The 22746-nt window shown below is 42.1% G+C and overlaps 1 protein-coding gene across 1 annotated transcript in view; it reads left to right on the top strand.

Annotated features, from left to right (window-relative positions):
- Positions 1-792: 792 nt before the first annotated feature.
- The window catches only part of LOC126385101 (protein phosphatase 1H-like), a 40808-nt gene continuing 18854 nt past the window's right edge, over positions 793-22746 (top strand). Inside the window, exons 1-3 of the mRNA XM_050036634.1 lie at positions 793-1344; positions 13275-13464; positions 18364-18735. Of these exons, the coding sequence (XP_049892591.1) occupies positions 1112-1344; positions 13275-13464; positions 18364-18735 (795 nt within the window). The 5' untranslated portion in view covers positions 793-1111. The remainder of the gene's footprint in view (positions 1345-13274; positions 13465-18363; positions 18736-22746) is intronic.

The following is a 22746-nucleotide window of genomic DNA, read 5'->3' as shown; positions in this document are numbered from 1 at the left end:
ATTTCAGTCATTGTGTTAAATGACACATCCTCGTGAAATCACAAAATAATCAGTGAGTTTCCTGGACACCAGACTGACCAGAGTGAACTCAGCGGACAACAAGAAACGCCCTCGGCTTTCTCCCTGAGCTCCACCCAAGGAACTTTTTACAGGCAAAACTTTGATTTTGATCATCACAATATTTCCTGTCACAGCCCTACAGCCTCCGGCACCCTTACTGTGTCAGGTTTTACAGTGTAATAACGTCTTAAATTTCATTTAGGACAATCTATTACACAAAGGCAGGGTCTTTATAGCATGTATAATGGCTATAGGCCTGATTTACCTTTAACCTGCTGTCAGCCTCTGTAAACTGCTCATCCTACACTGTAAGAATTATCAATCTTTGCTCATCCTGCACTGCAAAAAATATCAGTCTCACCAAGCCATTTAGCAAACAGAGACTTTATTTATTGTTTTGTATAAAATAACTGAAATGTAACATTCTAAAAAAATTATGTAATTTTTATTTGTCTCCAGTGAGGTAGTTTAAAGTTGCCAAAATAGGGCTTTCTTAAAATAATGACTTAACAATCTTCTTGTTGAAGCTGATTCCTGAACATTTTATTAACAGTTAAACTTGCAGTACAGGAGCAGGAATGATATATCTCACACCACTGGGTGTTACATGTGGTTTTATGCTTTTAAATTGAGTGTGTAAGTTGATTTAAACGTGGAGCGCGTGCTTTGCGTTAACATTTTTTGCAGTGTGCATCCACGGTTGCGTCACATGATCCGATAATCTTCAGTGTATTTCCGCGTTCACGACGGCCGAGCTGTTATCAATGACTCTCCATGGGTGTGCAGGGCTTTACCTAATGCATCATATCTGTGTCTATCATTCTCTCCTCCGGCCGTGGCTGCTGTCTCCGCGCTGACTGAATGAAGCTGTAACCATCTGAGGTCCTCCTCCTCCTCCTCCTCCTCCTCCTTCTTCTCCTCCTCCGCCGCCTCTTATTCTCCATTGAGCCTGTCGTCGACCAGCGCGGTCGAGCTGGGGGGGAATCCGGGGAAAGGGAGCCGCGGCGCCGCGCACCGGCCGACGGACGCCCCGCCGCGACGCGCCACCAACATGCTCACCCGGGTCAAGTCCGCAGTGGCCGGGTTCATGGGTGGGATCATGGCCGGGGGCAGCTCCGGCGGAGGCAACCCTGGTTCCGAGCTGCCGCTGAGATTCCCATATATGAGACCTGAGTTCCTTGGACTGTCCCCGGATGAGATCGAGTGCTCCGCGGACCACATAGCCCGGCCCATCCTCATCCTGAAGGAAACAAGGAGATTACCGTGGGCCACCGGATACGCTGAGTAAGTACACCCACGGCAGCTGCACTTTAAATCTGCTCCTGTTGTCTTTCAAGTGTCATCACAGTTGCGTTTAATGCAAAGCATCTGGGAGGCCCAAGTGTCCATCACAACACTTTGTGTCACTGATTTGCTCCTGTCAACAGATGTGCACACTAAGCTCTGCCTGGGAGCAAACCTGCACCTGTTGTGACCTACATCCACATCCAGCATGCTTGTGGATCCACGCAGCATCCTTTTGCTCTCTGTGTCAAATTGCAATTGCGTGCTATAAGAAATGGATGACAGCATTCACAAAGGTCACAGCACTCAGAGAGCCCAAGCTGGTTCTCACGTGCAAGAGGATGATGCACCCTCCACTGTACCAGCAGCATCTGGGTATTAAGTCTACAACTGTGCTCTATTTATGCATGGCTGTGTGTCAGTGTGTGATTGCATACTAATGGCTTCTGGATGCACTGTAGCAAACCAGTTTAAAAAGATGCACCCTCATACTCCAGCCTGGCCTTTCCTGACTCCAGACTGCTGACTGCTGTTTAATGCACTTCAGTGAAGAGTTTGTTGCTGCCTGTCATTGCTGCCCCTGTCAGCATCCACATAGTACAGGAGGGAACCAGTGCTCTCTTAATCATGTCACATTTTACAGTGGGTAATTAATAGCTTACTAGGTGGATGTATTACAAGTTGACTTCCTTTGATGATTGCATTTATAGGCTACCATTGTTGACTTTATAGGTAAGCAGGTAGCAGGATGTACCCTGGGATGCCAAAACAAAAGAAGGGATATTTGTTGTGTAAGATTTAGGAGGATTATGTAGCTGAAACTTCTCCTGGTTAGAATTTCTAAAGTGTTCTTTGTTCATGAGATTTTTACCGGGAGCCGAATTATCCGCAGAGGGATCTTCCTCTCTAACTCAAACAGACTCATTGATTTAAACGGTTAAAACACTGAATTAAGGGAGTTCTTGTGTTACAAGTAAGTGTTTCTTCGACACTGTTTGGCATAACTTTGGATCCGGACATTCAGGAGATTTTTACCGGGAGCCGAATTATCCGCAGAGGGATCTTCCTCTCTAAAACAAACAGACTCATTGATTTAAACGGTTAAAAACACTGAATTCAGGGAGTTCTTGTGTTACAAGTAAGTGTTTCTTCGACACTGTTTGGCATAACTTTGGATCCGGACATTCAGGAGATTTTTAGCGGGAGCCGAATTATCCGCAGAGGGATCTTCCTCTCTAACTCAAACAGACTCATTGATTTAAACGGTTAAAAACACTGAATTCAGGGAGTTCTTGTGTTACAAGTAAGTGTTTCTTCGACATTGTTTGGCATAACTTTGGATCCGGACATTCAGGAGATTTTTACCGGGAGCCAAATTATCCACAGAGGTCTCTTCCTCTCAAAACAAACAGAAACCACGATTTAAACTGGGAAAACACTAAATAAAGCAGTTTCATGTTAAATCTGTGTTTTTCCAAAGATTCTCACCACAAATCTGGTGCTAACTATGGTGGCCGATGCAAAACACGAATGACCCTATCTATAGCCAGTGTTTGGTTTGTCCATTCTAAACTTCTAAAACATGACGATCTCCAAAGAAGAGGGCCTGGGATGCCTTACAACAGAAGGGAGCTCCTGGGTTGGACCAGACAGATAAAGTCATATTCTTAAGTAGGGGAGACCGGGTATGGTTGTGAAAAGGGAATGGTTGTAACAGCACTACTTTCACCAAGAAGGGATGATCTATGAGTCATGTAATACATGTATTGTATGACCACTTCCTTCCTGACCTTGCATTTGAAATTTCATAGCCATGTAAAAAAGTATGCAAATTTTACAGGCAAAATACTGATTTTCAGGTATTAAAGTATTTCTATATTTTGGTTAATACCGACATTGTTGAAATTGTAATGATGTAACTTGTATTAGATGAGAGAGCCTCTTAGGTGAAGTGTGAGGCATTTCATCTTCATCTCTCTCATTTCACATTGTCACAGGTGACTTCACTGCAACTGTATTAAAGTGCTGCTAGGAGAAGGAGAAGTTGCCCATCTCAGCCTGAGACTCTGTTGAAGGTTGCCTGTGCCTGCTTGCAAGTGTGGTAATAAAACTCAGGAAGACACTCTGTTTGTGAGCCTATATTACAGACATTTTCACCACAGTCCTAATGTCTGTATTAGATGAGATGAGGCAGGGAAGGAGAGTAGGGTTGGTCTCCAAATAATAGCTTACCCCAGGTTGTGTTAACCTTACCGCCATGGTTGTGGGGCAGGTTGTAACAGTGGAACTCCTTGTATCTGACATTAATTAATGAGTTTTATGATATAGTTGGAGAATTTGGAAATATTGCTGTTTGTAGTAGACAAAAAGGCTGCTTTGTGTCAAAATTGTAGGGCTATAGCACAAAAATTCAGAGAGTTATTGGTGGTGAGATAGAAACTAGGGGTGAGAATCACCAGGGGCCCCATGATACGATATTATCACGATACTTAACTCATGATGTAGTATTTTTTTAACATGTTGCGATATGCTGAGTATTGATTGATAAAATATATTGCAATATATTATCTGCAAATTATGTCCCCAAAGGAAAACTCTCATTTCTATCAAATAAGATAGATTTTTCAGTCTGTTAATCTCATTTCAGTCATTTTAATGGCAATAAAATGTATCTGGCGATCTGAAAAATCAATTGACCATATTCTTCTAGTAGGCTACTAAAAGTTTAATTTGTATTTGTAATATTATAAAATTTTATAATAAAAAATCGATAATTTGCAATCAAGAAATGTTTAGTATTAAAAAAAATTAAAGGGGCATAAAGCGAAATCGTTTCACCGCTAGGTTTGCTGTTGTGCACTGCCTGTAGACCAAAACAAAGTGTGTCATGAGCCACTCCTCCCTCTACCTCTGCTCTCCACCCCCCACCCCACTCGCCTCGTCTGTGCAGCCGAGGACCGCAGCATCTCCACGGACTGTTACATCCAGACGGTCCCGGTGTTTCTTCCGCAGGCTCCACTTCACTCAGCGGCCCGATATACCCGCTGCTTCTTCCCACATTAACCTGAATAACAAACCAGGGCTCAGTGCTCCAGTTGGATCCAAACGGAGAGCCTGGGCTAACGTTAGCTGGGAAGCTAACTGGCTGTGCTGGCAGCTGAGTGAAATGGAGCCTGAGGAGGAAGCACCGGTTAGCCCCCGCTAGCTGGGAGGCTAGCGGAGGCTAACTGGCTGTGCTGGCAGCTGAGTGAAGTGGAGCCTGAGGAGGAAGCACCGGTTAGCCCCTGTTTCACTACAGGCAGATTCACTCGCCACAGGGGTGAGGGAATAAAACCTAAACAGCCAACTTAGTTTAGCTTAGTTTAGCAGTTAGCGATGTCTTTCACTCACTCTCAGTCTCTGCTGTGTTTAGCTATTTCCCTGCTTTCCTGTTAGTGTTAGCACTAGTCGGCTGCAACACTAACGTCCCTACTCTTCTCCGTGAGCCAGAGCCGTGAGCCCGCGAGCCCGCCAGGCTCACGGAGAAGAGTAGGGGCATTAGCGTTAGCACTAGTCGACTGCCATGCTAACGTTCCTACTCTTCTCCGTGAGCCCACGGCTCATGGCTCCGGCTCACGCAGAGTAGGGATGTTAGCGTTAGCTCCTGTAGTTAGCACTAGAGCTACTACGGCTACTGGAGTAACTTACAGCTATGGAGCGTTTCTACCAGCTCTTCTAGTCACTGAGCCTCACCTCCATCTCAGCAACTATATTACATTTATTACAGGTACCATCATCATTGAAGTAGGCAGGGAAATAGCTAAACACAGCCGCCAGGCTGCCTGCCGGGCTACATTTTACAATGCTAATTGCAAATGTTAGCTGGGCTGCCGGGCTACTCACCTAACACATTAACGTACATGAACGCACAGCTGGACCGGCTTGTAAACAATGGGCTGGAGAACAACACAGAGAGAGGGTGTGTGAGGTCATGCTATACTCCAGATGAAATTACACCTCTTGTTCTTCACATAGCAATTTCTTAATTCCTTTAATCTAGAAATGATAAATTTCGCTTATTGCTCCTTTAAGGTTAGTTTTGTTGTTGTGTCAGTTGAAAACTTATTTTAAGAAGTTGGTCAAAATCCAAAACTTTTTTTTGCATTTTTTAGTGGGATGGAATTAAAAATAAATAAGTTAGAATAGAATAAAATAGTTTGACCACTAAATATTAACACAACTTTTTGATAAATATTAAGTTGATTCAACTTAATTAAGTTTTTTAAGGTCAAAGCAAATCAAGTTGGTTGTACAAATTTCATTTTTTTTAACTTGAACCAGTGGATTCTTTTTTAGAGTGTGTAGATACAATATTACCATACATAACTATCGCAGTACTATGTTGTATTGATTTTTTTCCTCGACCCCTAACAGAAAGTGTTACAAGCATATCACCAGCATCACAGGGACCTGATATAGCCACAAAAAGACCTCATCTGTAGTCTAAGGGCAGGGCACAAGACACACAATGTGACAACATCAACATATAGTATGTTTAGACTTTGGAGAAGCTTGTTGCATTTGTTTATTAAAAGGAAACGATGTATGAATATGTAGCTCTAGAGTTATGTAGCTATAGTACGTGATATTTGATCAACGCACTAAATCTGTTTCCACCCTCAGTTAATATATCACAGTGAACGAATTCCTGGATGACAATCCGTCTCTCCACCCTGTTACCAATTATGTGTGTGGTTTCACAGTAAGATACGCAGAATCTTGGGTAATTACCAAGAAATAAAGGAGGAACAGATCACTAATTAATCAATAGTAATGACAAAAAGCAGATATAGATAACAACAGGGCGCCAGCTGAACCATTGTCTGATAATTGTTCACAGATATCTGTCAATCTACTACTTATCTCAAGAAGAACAGATTATATTTGAATATTTTTAAATAGTTTCTGTACTGTTTTCTGCAGAGGAAAGTTTGTTCCCATTCTGAATCCTGTGGATATATAAGCTATTATTAGAAATAACCCATCCCTCATTCTCTTCTCTGCTGCTGTATTATAATAGAATAATACTGAAACAGTTTTTATCAGGTCTTTGGTCATATCTTTCTGTCCTTTTCTTTCTTTCTCTGTAACACACACACACACACACACACACACACACACACACACACACACACACACACACACACACTGATACTCAGAGCAGGCCTGAAGTGTCTCTTTGGGACCGGTGTGGTTAATGAGTTCAGCTCCTACCAGCATTTATCTGTAATTAAAGCCTCTTGTGTTGTCATTACAGCAGCCATTTTGGCTCTCACCTCTGTTACCTCTTATACTCTCGACTCTTTTCTGCTCACAACAAAAACAACAGAACAGAACATCAGAAATCGATTACAGTTGTCTGTTTCTTTTCTGTTTGGAATAAAGGTAAATCCCAAACACTTACAAGTCAAATCTTTTTTGTAATGCTCATACTTGACCATTTATTAAACTGCAGTCATAGCTTAGCTCCCTTTGTTGAAGCATTGGTAGGAGTAAGTGCATGCTAAGAGCAATACTTGGCATAGAGAATGTGAAGGTACAGTACGTCATGCCCTGTTGGACGGAGGTGCAATGTTGTGAGGTACACACTCTGTTACCTCTGTCCAAAAACGATACAGTCTGGGGGAGGTAGTGCATGGGGCTCTTGCCAAGTCATATCAAACTATGCTGTTTACAGTAGCAGGTACAGCAAACAGAGCACGTTCCTCCCAAGATGGCACTCCCATCCAAAACATTTAACACAACGTGACGTCACGTTCTCTATAAAGAGTTTGGATGGTGCTGTTTATTTTTTTTTACCTTTTTAATAACCAAAAATATAAGCAAAAGTATAAAGAATGTGAGCTTCAAAGGTTAGCATGTAGCTAACTAGCTTAAAACCTAGTAGCATGCAGCTTTGGTCTCAGTGCGGAATTCGCACGTTCCACCAGGGTCAGTCTTTAGCCCTTTTTAGATAGGAATTGTGCAAATTTGCAGGAAAGCCCAATCAGCCTTTTTTCAGCATTGGCAGTATAAATACAAAATCGGGGAGTGCAGCAAAATGCCGCCTACCTACTTTTGTTTACAGAATGCGCCTTTTTCGGGGCAATGGGGGGCGTGAGCAAGTAACAAAATGTGTGGCTCAGCGTGTGACGTAAACAGTGACGTGGGAGGGAAGTTGCGGCTAGTCAGGCGGCGATTCTTTCGTAAATCGGCCCGTTCTTCACCGTCCCCGTCATCTGACGGTTAATTGCCTCTTCGTTTGCGAGGGCAAGGAGGGCGCGCAATACCTTGTCTCCCCAGTTGCTCATCTTCACAGTGTCTGTTAGGTTTGTGTTTCCCTCTTGCTACTAGCTGCTCGCTAATTCCTGCTATCAGCTGTTTCCTGTTTATCCACCGCCAGTGGCTCGCAAGTGCGGCGTCATCAACAGCTCCTCCGACACAAGTCTTCAACAGCCCCTCCCGTTGCGGAAGGCCGCCACGGTCTTTTTAAACTAAAAGGGTTGCGCCAATATGACTACCCTACAAGGTGGAAAGTTGGGCGCCTCAGATCAATTCGCCAATCTGGCTCTGTGTGTCTAAACATTCGCAGCTGGCCAATTCGCCAATCTGGCTCTGTGTGTCTAAACATTCGCAGCTGGCCGGCAAAGCGGCCCAACATTAGTGGAAAATCTGGCAGTGTAAAAGGGGCTTCTTTTTCCGGGTGTTCTCCTCCCACAGTCCAAAGACTGTAAAAGGGGCTTCTTTTTCCGGGTGTTCTCCTCCCACAGTCCAAAGACATGCAGGTTAATTGGTGACTCTAAATTGGTCGTAGGTGTGAATGTGAGTGTGAATGGTTGTCTGTCTCTATGTGTCAGCCCTGTGATAGTCTGGCGACCTGTCCAGGGTGTACCCTGCCTCTCTTGCAGTTTCAGCTGGGGAAGCTCCAGCTCCCCCGTGACCCCCAACAGAATAAGTGGTTACTGAAAATAAATGAATGAATGAAAAGTGGAATTACAAGCGACTCCATCAGGTGATGCCATGGGGCCCAAAATGACTTTTTCCCATAGACTTACATTGGGAAAGACTCGTCTGTAAATCAGTGGATGCATTTTTTTGAGTGTCGCAACCCCCTCAATAAGACATGTTTAAATATCAAACATTTTTAAGAGTCTAGAGGAGCCACAAGATTAAAATAATTTTATTCCCAGTAAAGTTAGCAGTGCGCTAAAGCGGAAGTCAGCCCGTTGGCCAGCAGAATTTAGCTGCTTGCCTGTGCTTGTTGGCTGTAAGTAGTGGGCTTGCTCTTTGGGTCCCACAATGCAAAACATCCAGGTGATTTCATACTTTTTTCAAGCTTTTTTGGCTTCATGCGCCACTGAGAAATTTTTATAGGAATGAACAGGGGCCCGCTTCCAATGCTGTATCCAGGACTCTTAATACATCCATGGTACCATGCATGTGTAGCTCTCAATAGAGATGAGAAGGAGGCAAGATGGCTCACTCCTTAGCTACTTTTTTCTTCAGCTACAGAAAAACCAATGTTTTTAATCCTTTTATAATTTTTGCCTAATCGAGCCCTGAATCTGGCAGCAATATTTGTTATTTCAGTGAGCAAAATTAATGGTCGTGGGTTAGAGATGAGTAGGTATCAGTCTCTGTCTGAAATCAAAGACTAATTGCTTCAGAAATTACTAAGACTTTCGAGTGGTAATCTTCCACTGTTATCATTGTAAACTGCGCATGTACCATTTTTATTGATGTTCCTCGCAGTCCCTTTAGAACCAAATATTGAAGACAACCCCATCCATTCTTACACTCCATTCAAACACCCATTGTTCCATTGTATTTTCTTATCTCTTATATACAGGTGGAAGTGCAATCCTAACCAAACCCCCCCGGGGAAAAGTACTAAATTTGGACTTTTTAAAAGACTGTTTTAAGTATTTCACTCGTAGCTCTTTTGCTGTTATTGTTCCTTTGATGTTACAAATTAAACGGAGGCAAAGCTATGAACCATTGTGCTTCACCAAATAATTATCTCATCCTTGGGGCCAATGTCTGGCCCAGAATCTGTTGTCGAGGGTAGAGAAACAAAGAGGGCATTAGATGTCTGACAATGGAGGGGAAAATTAGGTTTTGTTCCTAATGGGAGGAAAGCTAATTGTTCCGAATGAAACAAAAATTTGATTGGCAGAGAAGCGAAATGACTGTCATTCTTTCTGCGAATGGCGAAATGGGGACAAATTAGATGCAAGGGTACTTTCAGTCGCACACACCAGCTGCACCTACCATGACACAGAGTAACACACAATGATCCATTATCGATTTGACCCATTAAATACATTGGACAATGCATTTAGTGGGTCCAATCAATAGTGAAGGATGAGGACTGGGTTTTTGCAAATAGTTTATAGGGTTCAAAAGTTTATACAAACATGTATTTTTACATACAAAATGATGTCAGACCAGCAGGACATGATTAATCACACACACACACATGCACAGGTCATTACATTACTGCGTTTGTTGACAGCAGATTGGATGAAGTAGACAAAGACTTCCCAGACCTCTGTGTATCATGAGCTCAAAAGTGGTCGATGCGTCAAAGTGTTTTATGACTATAATAACTCAGAGGGCATTTTCGACTGTAATTATGGGTGCAGCGGTAATATATTAGGTTTGAAAGCAGAGCTGCGCAATCATAGTGAAGAACAGCCCTCTGGACATGATGGCTTTTATACCACATGCATGGTGAATGACACAATATAACCAAAGCAGTGCCAGTTTTAGCTCCGGCGCACCCTCAATACCACAAGACCAAGCATGGCAACCAGTTCCATTTATAACACGTTGGGCTTTATGGAAGTTGTTAGCACAGTTGTAACAAATACTTCATCAAACGTGGCAGTGCCGGGTGCGAATTCTTGCCTGTTGCTGCCATATTCGGAGGAGAAATTAGATGTAGAGAGTAGTAATTCCACTGTTCCTACAACCTCAGCAGAGGCTAATTAGCTGTGTTTCAATGGAACAGTTTAATTATTTGAATGGTTTTAAAAACACTCAACATGATGCAAAACTCTGCATCTGATGAGACAATAATGCTGCACACACTTTAAAAGAAACTCCCTGGTCATTGGGTTTCCACTGCAGCACACTGAAGCAAAATAGCCAACACATTTACTCTAAAACCAGATTAGAAATACAAAGGCCTTTATTGATTGGGTATCCTCCCATTTAACCACTGCATAATCCGCACTGATAATGGACAGCTACACACGGCTTTGAAGACAATAGCTTTCTTTTTCTCTCACTCACTCTGTGGGTATTAGCAAACTAAGTATGCAGAACAACATAAAAACTGTTACATCGAAAATTTAAAAGCAAAAATCCATATAAATTATGCTTATATAAATATTAACATATATTCATACTAATACATGCATAAACTGTCACTTTTGCTAAATATCTATGCCTGTCCTTATCATTCTCTTTGTATCTAAGGTTAACAAGCATTTGAGGCAAGGAACCAGACATTGATGCTGCCTAGCAGAAAGCATCCAGAGTCTGTGTCTATAAATAGGCATGCCAATTTCTCAACTCTCACACACACATTCACAACACCCTCCAGAGACGTCTGTCAGACTCGCCAGTCTCATCGGAGCTGCCTTCACAATCTTTGTTTTTCCACCATTCATTGGTGGCCCCAATCACATTTTATCATTAACTGTTGTTCAGCAGGTTGAGCAACCTTTGAGGTGGCCAGTATGAGATTAGTGCTGCAAAATAGGCCCAAGCGTTTATTTCTATGCCAAAATTTTAATATTGAATTTTTTTCTCAGTTGTTGTAGCAAGTAGAAACTGGATTATAACCTTTAAAATGTCACTGCTGTGTAAACATCTTAAATAATGCTGTGACTTTCACAGTTGGAGCCCACAGTAGGGATACTCATCTTGCATTGCCCAGGGGCCACTTTTACAAAATGACAGGAGGCCAAGGGCCAGTCGCAGCAGCCCCAACAGAGGGGCATTTCAAGGATTAGAGGACATTTGGGGCTTAGCCTAGAGCTCTATTGGGTTGTCTGGGGGTCCTCTCCTTTTTTTTGATAAACAAGCTCCATTTTGATGCTTTTTAATGCACTCTGGTATCTAATGGCCCTGTTTGGTTCGGTTCAATGAAACTCAAGTGCGTTTGCCCCCCAAGTGCGGTTCTTTTGGGCAGGTGTGAATACAGCAATCATAGTTGGGTGCGCACCACAACAACCAGACCAAGACCTTCTTGAAGAGGTGGTCTTGCAAGTCTACTACATTTTGTTTACTTCCTGGATTTTTCCCGCGTGGAAATTCTGACCAATCAAGAGCAGCTTTATCGTGCAAGACATTTTATCTGGTCCGCTTGTAAATGCTGCCGTGAGAACATAAACCAACTCTAGGCAATTATGCAACTTTATAACAAAACTAGTCCCTGATTCAGACCAAAGCAAGACAACTCTAGGTCTGAAAGCACCCTTTAGATAATTCCCAGTCTGAAACAGAGTTTGGGGGCCACCTGGTACCCTATCACAGGCTAGATTTGGCCAACGGGCTGTAAATTGAGTATCACTGCTGTTAGCAATCTATGTTTGGAATGAATGTAACTTAGAGAACATTTAAAGGGATACTTTGTCATTTCAACCAGCTCTGTGTCATAAAGATGTGGGTAGTATGTGTAAATAAACTGTAGTGAAATTCCCTTTGTCTTACGAGCGCCCAGATCTCCCTGTTCAACTCTCAGCTCAGATTCACCGGATGACGCATTTTGTGGCACTGTGCATCCTGGTTGTCATAGGTTTTCTACCTCTTGATCAAAAGCAAATGCCAAAGCCTTTTTTTTATCTGTTTTCTCTGGTCGTTTAACACCAATTTCAAAAGTATTTGTGTCTCTACTGCACAGGCAGCCCAGTTTTATGAAAAGACTATCTTTCCAGCAGTGAAATATGTGTTCAACCAAATAAATAATGTATGAAAAATCCAAATAATTAAAATGTTTTCATATTTTACTGTTGGTCTCTGGTCAAAATTTGGGGTATTTTACGAGGGGTGGGGTATGTGTTGGGGGGGCCTAAGACTCATGACTTTAGTATATTTAAAACCCTGGCCACGGCCCTGCTCATATACATTATGTATTTCATCTAGCTTCTTTTGCTGTTTGTGACAACAACACAAAAGAGAAGCAGAGTAGTAATTTAAAAAAATTGTTGTCAAATGTTGACGTGTGAAAAAAGGAGGAAATAAGACATATTACTTTTGTGCAAACCACACAGTTATTGTGTGGCTGTCCTTAATCATTACCAAGTTGCATCTCTCCTTGGTACCGTCTCTCTCTGTGGTCTGCCTGGTTAAATAAGGGACAAATAAAGATGAATGAGGCAACATGCACATAGCTCTGGGCGTGTATGTATAGTCACACACAAACAAAGACGTCTAATTCTCCCAGAAGCGACTGTCCTGATGCATCAGGACACTCCCGGCAGAGCAAGACCACAAACAAGCTCTCCTGTTTGATCTTCATCAGGAACATGACACATACAAAGCCAGCTGCTTCGCTGGGCGTGCAGAGAGAAACCTCAGGCTGTGGCTCTGACTAATTGTTGTGATCCTGCAGTGAGCCATAATAACCATGAAAGACTGCAGTACCGTTTCATCCAACAAAAACAAAAAAGCATCTGATGTCAGCTTTCATTCACCGGCTTGTTCCAGACCACAGCTGTCAGACTGGGAAATTACAGCAAGTGATGCATCTGTTGCTCATAGCAAAATTTTATCTGAAAAAGAAAGAGTGCTGAAAGTATGTTGCCAAATGGGATTTTTATGTAACAGGACCTTTGAATGGCCGCAGATAAGTTAACAGTTGAAAATATGAGTCAACCTGTGTGTGTCATCTTCTGTTTCAGGGTGATTAATGCTGGTAAGAGTGCGCTGAACGAGGACCAGGCCTGCTGCGAGGTGGTCGTAGCGAGAAGGAGGCCAATGAGCTACTGCCCTCCCTCCACGCCCAGCAAGACCCCCACGGCAAAGAGACGCAACTCCCTGCCCAACGGAGAGGGCCTGGGGCTCCGTATGGAGCACAGCAAGCTCGGCGAGGTAAGAAAGCCCCATACACAATTACACACTCCATTTAATGTGTAAGTATATGCACAAGGGTATGCAGCATTCATACATAATGGATTTATTAACAGTTTTGCATGTGACTAAAGTAAGTAAACTAGCGGAAAGTTTGTTAACTCAGCCATATCTGACAGTGTAATCAAAAAGGTAACATTCATTGTGGACCACCCATCATGGAAAAAACATTACATTTACAGGGAAACTTGGGTATTTTTTTAACTGTCCAATGGTCCAATACTGAGAGAGACCGCTGCAGCCACAGCGGCAAAACAGGCTGCAGTGTAACAGCCGGGCTCCACCAGGCACGTCAGCGGCGTGACACATCTGTAGCGCGAGTCCTGTAGCAGCTCGCCCCCCTGTTAATCAATTACAGCGGCTCCACCGGCAACGGGAGCGGCGCGACAACCCCCGTCTGTCACGCGACAACTCTCTATTTTACGTGGCTCTTCTATTTTTGTCGCGCTACGCTGCCCTACGCGACCCTCCAGCAGATAAAAACTACATGAAATAGTGTGCTAAACGAGCACAATGTGTTTTTAAATGGATAAACCATTATCAGAGGTGATATGTGATGATTTTTTTTTCATGCATTTACCCATGTTTATCCGTGACATTGTGTAAATGTCCGTGGCGGACATTTGAAAGCGAGTAGATGACAAACAGTACAGTAAACTTGTAGATAACTCAAATATATGTAATAACTTAGGTGGAAAATGCTTTAATATTTCATGCAGCCTACATGCAGCCTCTCGGCTCAGCAAACGGTAAACAACCCCGCTGGCTTCTCTACGTGTCGCTTCCGTACGCAGTCAGTGGAGTCCAAATGAATACGCCGCAACGCTACGCTGACATGACGCTTACGTTTGCAGCCAGTGGAGCCCGGCCGTAATCCTTTTATTTATTGTGCACCGTCGAGTTAAGGCCATTAAAAGTGGTTGTTTTTGCCATTGACAGGCTCAGTTTGTTATTCTAAGTGTCTAACAACATTATGGAAAGGACCCTACAGAGAAATAAAAAGTTTTCCCTGCTTTTCGCTGGTCTGGTGTGTTTGTTACTGTGACTAGTCTCACTAAAGAAGTCTCATGCTAAAATCTTGTGGACTTTCCCAGCTAAATATTCAGCCATGACATTGAAAAACTTTTAGAGAACACTAAGTTCTTTGTACTCGAACACAACCCACTCTTCCTGGCACTCTCCAATTCCCATCAATGTTTCTCCTGTTATTTTTTTTTTGATTTCTGTAATGTTGTCAGACATATAATAACAAATTGAGCCTGTCAATGGCAAAAACAAACACTTTCAAGAAACGTAAATAGACAGTGCACAATTGCCCATAGAGATTACATTGCAACTAGTCTCTATATACAGACTCTACATTCAGTGAATGTAGAGTCTGTAGACAAACCCCGGAGATCTTGCCTCCGGAAGAAGAGCAGAAGAGCCCTGGTTTCCGGTTGTAGGCTGTTTGTAGTCTGCCTGATATTGACCAATCACGTTTGAGCCGGCTGCAGTTGTTGCCAGGTTAAACGGTCCGTGCGGTGAACTAACGTGGCGGAACATAATTGGCATCACTGCAAACTCTGAATCCATCGCAATGGTTCAGCATATTTACTTATATATAAACGGAAGTCGGAAACGGAAATTCGCCTCCTCCGCCCAAATCAAAACGGAATGCCAAAAAATTGGGGGTCTGCCCCCAGAGAATCCAACCGATGGGTTCCAAGAATGCGTTGCAACCTGTTTGGTTGATGTGTCTGCAGCGGTCTCTCTCAATACTGGACCAACTTTTAAAGATCGTCGTCTCTGTTAATCACTTAGACCCAAAAACATGGGATCACAGTTGAAAAGATTGAGAAATACTTAATATTTCAGGAAAAATCATCTCGGGTCAAAGCAAGTTTTATTAAACCTCAGGGGTGGAAGTTGTGCAAGATATATAAATAAAGTTGACTGCCATTTTAACCATAAAAATGATGAAATGGATTGTAAATTTGATTCATGTACTTTTTTTCCTGGAAACCTTCATCCAGTGCCACCTCCGCATATTGGCCAGCAGTCGCAAAAACTGTGAGAACTTTTCTCTTAGAGGAAGCAGTTGAGACAAATCATCATTCACATTACGAGGGAGTTTGTACAAAAAAAAAAAAAAAAAAAAAGTTTGTGTCCAAAGTCGTATATTTCCAGGGTTACACCCTGTGCTCTGGGAAAGCTTGTACGGAGGTCTGTTAGGAGATGATTCATTCATTCATTCATCTTCTAACCGCTTCATCCTCTTGAGGGTCGCGGGGGGGCTGGAGCCTATCCCAGCTGACATCGGGCGAGAGGCAGGGTACACCCTGGACAGGTCGCCAGACTATCGCAGGGCTGACATATAGAGACAAACAACCATTCACGCTCACATTCACACCTATGGACAATTTAGAGTTATCAATTAACCTAGTCCCCAATCTGCATGTCTTTGGACTGTGGGAGGAAGCCGGAGTGCCCGGAGAGAACCCACGCTGACACGGGGAGAACATGCAAACTCCGCACAGAAGGGCTCCCACGCCCGGGATCGAACCGGCAACCCTCTTGCTGTGAGGCGAGAGTGCTAACCACCACACCACCGTGCCGCCCCTGTTAGGAGATGATTGAACTCAAAATGTCTGGAATCCGAATTGCAAATATACTCAAGTCGTGGTACAGTCATAGTGGGGCACAGCAGCAAAAAAATGCAAAACTTGAATGTGTGATGGCAGAGATATGACAGGGGTGTGTTCCTCCCTCCAGAGAGAAATAGAGATAAAGAGGTTTGACCTCCCAAACACCTTTACACAGGATGAGTCATGGTATTTTCTCCTGGGTCTCTCCTCCTAGAGATGACTCACACATACTACAAACCCATCCGGCAGCATTACACATTTCGCGTTGTCTTTGTTTTTTTTAAACTGTCAAAAGATTTTTCCAAAAAGGACATCATTTGAGCTTACGCATGGTACTGTATGATGAGCTGGTGGAGGATTTTGGCATACTTATGTCAGATTACTAGGACAATTTGCAGTATTCAAATATGTAAACTCATATTTATGTTGCTTACTTTCAGTGCAAAAATATACATAATTAACAGTTTCTCATTCATTTAAATTGGAAAAGGTTGTAGGATCATTTTTACCTTGATATTTATTCTTCTGAGTTAGATTTTTAGTCACTTATTTATCAAAGGACGTGATAGTAGGAGTCAAAGTCCTCGTTTCAGAAGGGTGAGAACTGCATCTTATTGCCCCATTAGGTATTCAGTTTATTAACTTCTTCATGCTGTGGGTCCAGTAAATGGGTTTATTATATTTCATTTCTGAATCCAACTACATCCTTTTTTTTCCCATGTTTCCTCTATACCTCTCCTATATGAAGGCAGGTTGCGAGAGCACACGTTGGCCCCAGGGAGAGCTATAACATACAGTTTTTGCTGCACCTTATTGTCAGTTCATCAGCTTATTTTACAGGGCGCTTTTTTAAATATTCCTCATTCAAACTACGTCGGATCACTTAAGTTTGTTTGGAGTGCACCACGAAGTGTGTCTAACGTCATACCTGGAGCCTCAGGGCGAGTTTGGTCAATAGGATTCCCTGTAGTGACCTTCCACTTAGCTGTTTCCCATCAACACGCTGCTTCCATTGAAATACTGTAGATTGCTGCCAAGGGCTGCGGGGTTGTTTTACTTACAGTAACAGTGGGGGTGAAATGTTGCAATTTTTTGTACTTTTTGCATCACTTTGGCTCTTGTGCTGGTCCTGCCGGGATTGTACAGATTTTCCACTGAAGACTCATTATCCTTAAGTTTGGTACAATGGTTCCTGCCCTTTGTTAGTGCATTAAAATTGGGCGCCACTGCATTTTTAACAAAGTCAGAAGAACCAAAATATCCATTATAGCATCAGTTTATATTACGTCATGAGGGAAATTACTTTTGCAATTTATAGACTTTAAAAAATAAGTTACATCTGAGTGTGGTTTAAGTTTAGACGGATGTTTCTGGACAACCGCAGCTTTTACTTGTGTGTATGTAAAAAGGAGTCTGGACTTAAATGCTATTAAAGGAGTCTGTAATCATTTCCGTTGCATACTCCAGACTCATTATGTAGAGCATTTATGTGTATTAAAAGCCACTGTTTTACTGAAACCCCACTGGTGAATTTGACTTCTGAGGGCCGATGTTCATGTAGGTCCTGTCTTTTAACGCTCTGATTTGGCAACGACAGACAGTTGGTCAGCTACTCATTAGTGGGTATAAAGATGTGCATTTTTTTAACTAAAAAAAATAGTTAGAGAAAAAAAAATCAAGGAAATAAAGACCAACAAATCAGCCAGTCCATAAAACCAGGCAGGCAGAATGCTCTGCTTCTGAAATGCTCCCGCTGTGGTAAAACACCATGCAGAGGATGGACCACCTGGTCCGTAGCAAGCTGCACCAGGTGAAATTGTCCCTCCCAGCTCCCTTACAGTCAAGATGGCAATCAGGATAACAAAAATGGTTGTTTATTCATCTCATACTGTGTCTAACTTAAGTGGATTATAACATATGTACATGTATGTACATACATACAGATGCTGTGATTCAAAATGAGTCCAAACTTTTCTATGGATGTCTGTTCAGAGCCATGACGAAGGACAAAATGTGGCCTGCAACAGACAGTTACAACCATGAATCACCACAACCACAAGTGAACCTTGAGCATACAGTCATAAATGTGCAAACAGAATAGTAGGCTGATTGGTCCAGTAGTTAGCGAGATTAGTTGCCGACAGGCAGATACACATGCACAACCAAACACATGACCCCCCCAGGCTTACATGTGGCGGAGATAATGATATATGATTTCTGTATGTGTCTGCAGGACAGTGAAGGACTGGTGTTCCACTACTGGGCCTTGTTCGATGGCCACGCCGGTTCAGGTGCAGCAGTCGTCGCCTCCCGCCTACTGCAGCACCACATCGCCTGCCAGCTCCAGGCCGTCATCGAGATCTTACGCAACTTATCCTCCTTGCCCCCGACTGTTCTGGGCGAGGAGCCCGAAAACAACCCCTACCTCCAGGGAAACACCCCAGGCCCTCACCGAGCCCTGACCCGAGCCGCTTCCCTGCGGGGGGCCGCAGGTGCGCCAGGCTCCCCGTGCAACACCCCACCTCCACCTCGCTTCTTTACCGAGAAGAAGATCCAGCACGAGAGCTTGGTGATAGGAGCCATAGAGAACGCCTTCAAAGAGATGGTGAGAGGCAGGTGCAAGGTCATGATAAAGCAGATTGCTCATCCTGATGGGTCCTGAAAGCACTCACAGGAAGCAGCTCTGTCATGCATCATTAGCGTACACTTTAGGATTTTGGCTGGGAGTCTTATGTTGGGAAATGTACATTATCTTCTTGCTGGGATCAGTTGTCCGACCTCTCAGTTACAGACTTGCCTCCTTGTTATCGTTTTATTATCAACATCTTTAGCACCTATACCACTTTCACCTCTGCTCCAAGTTCAGCACTTTGAAAATACAATTTTCAGATATTTAGGCTACTTGAACATTTTTACGTTATAGCAGGAAAAGCACAGGTGTAATAACTAACTATAGCTGCATTCCTATTATATGAACAAGAGTCCTCATACTGGGCATTTTGACTTACAGAAGTGGCTTACAGGGACATGTTTTTGTGTCTTAGTGACTAATGGAGAGAACAGCTTTTGAAACTGGTCCAGTACTGAGCGAGAGTTGCAGCTGGCAGCGGTGAAACAGGCTGCACTATAACCATTATGGGCATGTTTGTACCATCAATTTAGGTCCACTAAAAGTGCTTGTATTTACCACTGACTGGCTCACTTATTATTTTAATTGTCTGGCAGTATTATAAAAAGGATCCCCACAGAGTCAGACCTTTTCGTTAAAGAGTAAGATCATTTTTGTTTAGCCAAAGCCACCAGACTCCATTTAAATAACCAGTAATTTTATCATCGTAAAACACACTTCATTTAAAGTTGACTGAAACAAAATTTAAAATTGAAAAGCTGTCTTGGTTCGTCCTCCACTGTTCCAACAATCACCAGCTCTGGTTTGCTTGAAATAAACCCTTAATTTTGTGATTTAAATGTAAAAATATGCTGGCAGTATACACACTAAAATTAACGTTTATTTAAATGGAGTCTGGTGAGTTTGGTGAAAGCGAATTCCGGGGCTGTTTCTGCTTCAAGAAAAAGGTCTATCTCTGCACGGCATCATGTTTCACAGTTAAAAGAGGACACCAGGCAGGTTTGAAACAAGAAGCCAGCTTTAATGTAATAAAGCTGAAACCAAAAGAAAAAAAGGGCAGACGACAACAACACTGAGGGAGAGGGCTGAGGTCAAACAAGGTACAGAGAAAAAACACAATTAACTGAATTGAGAACAAACAGGTATTGGATCAAGGAACACCAGTGACCAATGCAGACAGATTGACAAAGGACAAGGCGAACACAAAGACTGAATACACAAGGAGAGCAGGCAGGTAATGAGGAACAGGTGACAGCAGGGTTGATGAGGAGCAGGTGAAACAAATCAGGGCAGGGCAGACAATTACTGTGGTAGGATAACACACAAATGCAGGAAGAGAAACCAGACATGACATATGAGGAGCGAACCTATGAAATAGAAATGAATGAATAGCATGAAACAGGGAAAACCCCAAACCAAGAAAACAATATAAAAAGCTCAAGGTAGCAGACTTCAAATAAAAACCCAGGACCATGACACAGGGATCCTTTCTATAATTTTGTGAGACACTTAGAGTGACAATCTGAGCCAGTGGCAAAAACAAGCAAGTGGATACTTTGGAGCTGGATTCATCACTGTTAGCTGCAGTGCTCACAAATAATAGTAAAAAAAAATCTTAAATATCATTGTCTCCGTTACTCACTTTGACACAAAAACACGGGAAAATTAAGTCCAGCTTGAAAAACACCAAAGTTATCCTTTAAATAGTTAATACATTATTGTACTTCCATTGAGTCATCATAAGATTTGTTGTTTCAACACACAATCTGTTATCTATTAACCGTTTTTGTTCAATTCACTACTCATAATTATTCAACAAATGTGATTTAATTGTTTTCCACCTGAAAGTTAAGTGCAGTCACACAAATTTAGAGCTGAAATCAACTTTGATGATCACTTCATGTTTTCTGTAATTTTTTCAAAGCAAAAAATGGGTTAAAGGTCTAATGTGTAGGATTTCGTGGCTTCAAGCAGAGAGGTTGCAAAACTAAAACTTATTTTGTGTACTAAGGAAGCATGCAGGGATCAGCAAAAGCCACAAAACATATTTTAACCTCTATAATGAAGGTAGCACAGCCTATTTAGTCTAAATTAGTCAACCAATATTACTAATAGGTCTAAATGAGCATTCATTAATTTGTTTTACCACAGGGTGGCTGTTCTGCAGTGTGCAATTTATGACTATTTGGAACTTTAACTTTGCAGAGTTGGTGGCAAAAGCAAATAAGGTTGTTCACACACTGTAACATTCTCTATTCTCATTCAAAACTTTACTTTTTAGGATTTGGACTCCATAGCTAGCCTAGCCAGGAAGATGTAAGCCTAGCCACTGCTCCTGAGGCTTGGCAAAATTTGGAGGAAAAGGCATCAAGCCATAGATGTTTGAAGCACATTTTAGTTGAAGAAATGTTTTAACTTTTGTTTTTTGTTTTTTTGTTTTTTGGTGCATAATTTCTTTAAAATGTTTTAAAAAAAAAGAAACATTTTTTTCCATTTGATTTTTTTTTTTTCTCAAGGCCACAGGGAACCCCTAAAGAAGGGCTAATGTGGCTCCGCAGCCACAGGTTGCCTAGCCGTGGTGTAGGAGAACTATGGTGGCCAATGTGACGACACAAAAACACAAATGGCCTGTTTTTTTGTCTGTTCTGGGCTACTGTAGAAACAACATGGCGGACTCCGTGGAAGAGGACCCGCTCTGTATGTAGATATAAACAGCTCATTCTTAGGTAACGCAAACACAACAATTTTTATTTTCAGCTGATTATAAACCAAAGTAAACTTTCATAAATATGAATACATACTTTATGCCAGCTCTGCCAGTAGACACCCCTTAAATCCCACACTAGACCTTTAAAATACTAGGCACATCAAAAGTTGGCAAAGATTAGGATTAAGGAGTAAGTTGTGGTTAGGTTTTATATTGATAACAAAATACTTAGATCACTGATAGTTGATTTATGATATAAATTATAGGCAGAAATGTGTTTCTCTGTACCTGATGGTCAGTAGATAATTAAGTATGGTTAAAATCCCTTTAGATGCCCTTTGCAGTTTATTGGAGGCTAGTTAGGAGGATATATTTTGTCATATTTCAACTGATATGTGTTAGAGTATTACACTTTTTTAAGATATCTTGAATGAAGTCATCACACAATAATTACACTAGATTATAAATCCTCAAATGTATTTAATTTGAATGAATTATGTAGCTGTTTGCCTGGGAAACACCTGGAATCATCTCACCATGTTTTCTGATTTGAAGGAAAATATTAACACTGGAGTGCACAACCTGTCAAATTGTATAATTTTTGCATTAGCAGCAAGCACACTGCCAGTGTGTGCGCAGTAAATATTTGCATGAATACTAAGCAGATATGGAAATGTAGTTACTGAAGGGGCTAACACATGCAAATAAGTCGAGATAAACAAAAGCTGGTATCAATTTCTGAAATTGTTTTTGCTGATATAATATGCGATTGCTATATACACTGACCTGAGGGCAGGAACACACACATATTAAGCAACACACACACACTTTACCGAGATGCTCACAAAGATTATTTTCCACCACAACCTTTAGTGGCTCTGTTTACAGTTTATTTCGACATCTGGCTGCCTCAGAGAGCGGCTGATGAAATGATGGCTGCGGGCTAAATGCCATTCAACCGCGCACATACGACTGTGGATGTCTGCCGCTGTGGATCAAAGGCAGCATCTGACTAATATGTCTCAAGCAGTTTGCTTTTTAATCAAGGTATTTAGCCGAAGTTCTTTATTGTTAAAGAATTAGCTACAGGGCAGTCTGCTTTTTTATGTCACCAAATGTATCCTGAACTTTAATTTATACAGAAATCTGCAGTCCATTTCCACAAGAGAACGCATTATTTTGCACCATTAAATTGTGTTTCATTGTTTCTTTTAAATTGCCTTGTGAAGAAATATCTGTAGAAGCCAAAGTCTACACAGTATAACCACTAGATGGCAATG

Source organism: Epinephelus moara, chromosome 23 (assembly GCF_006386435.1).
Source record: "Epinephelus moara isolate mb chromosome 23, YSFRI_EMoa_1.0, whole genome shotgun sequence".
Lineage (NCBI taxonomy): Eukaryota > Metazoa > Chordata > Actinopteri > Perciformes > Serranidae > Epinephelus > Epinephelus moara.
Note: the sequence above shows the minus strand (reverse complement) of the source record. Positions and strands in the feature narration are given on the sequence as shown.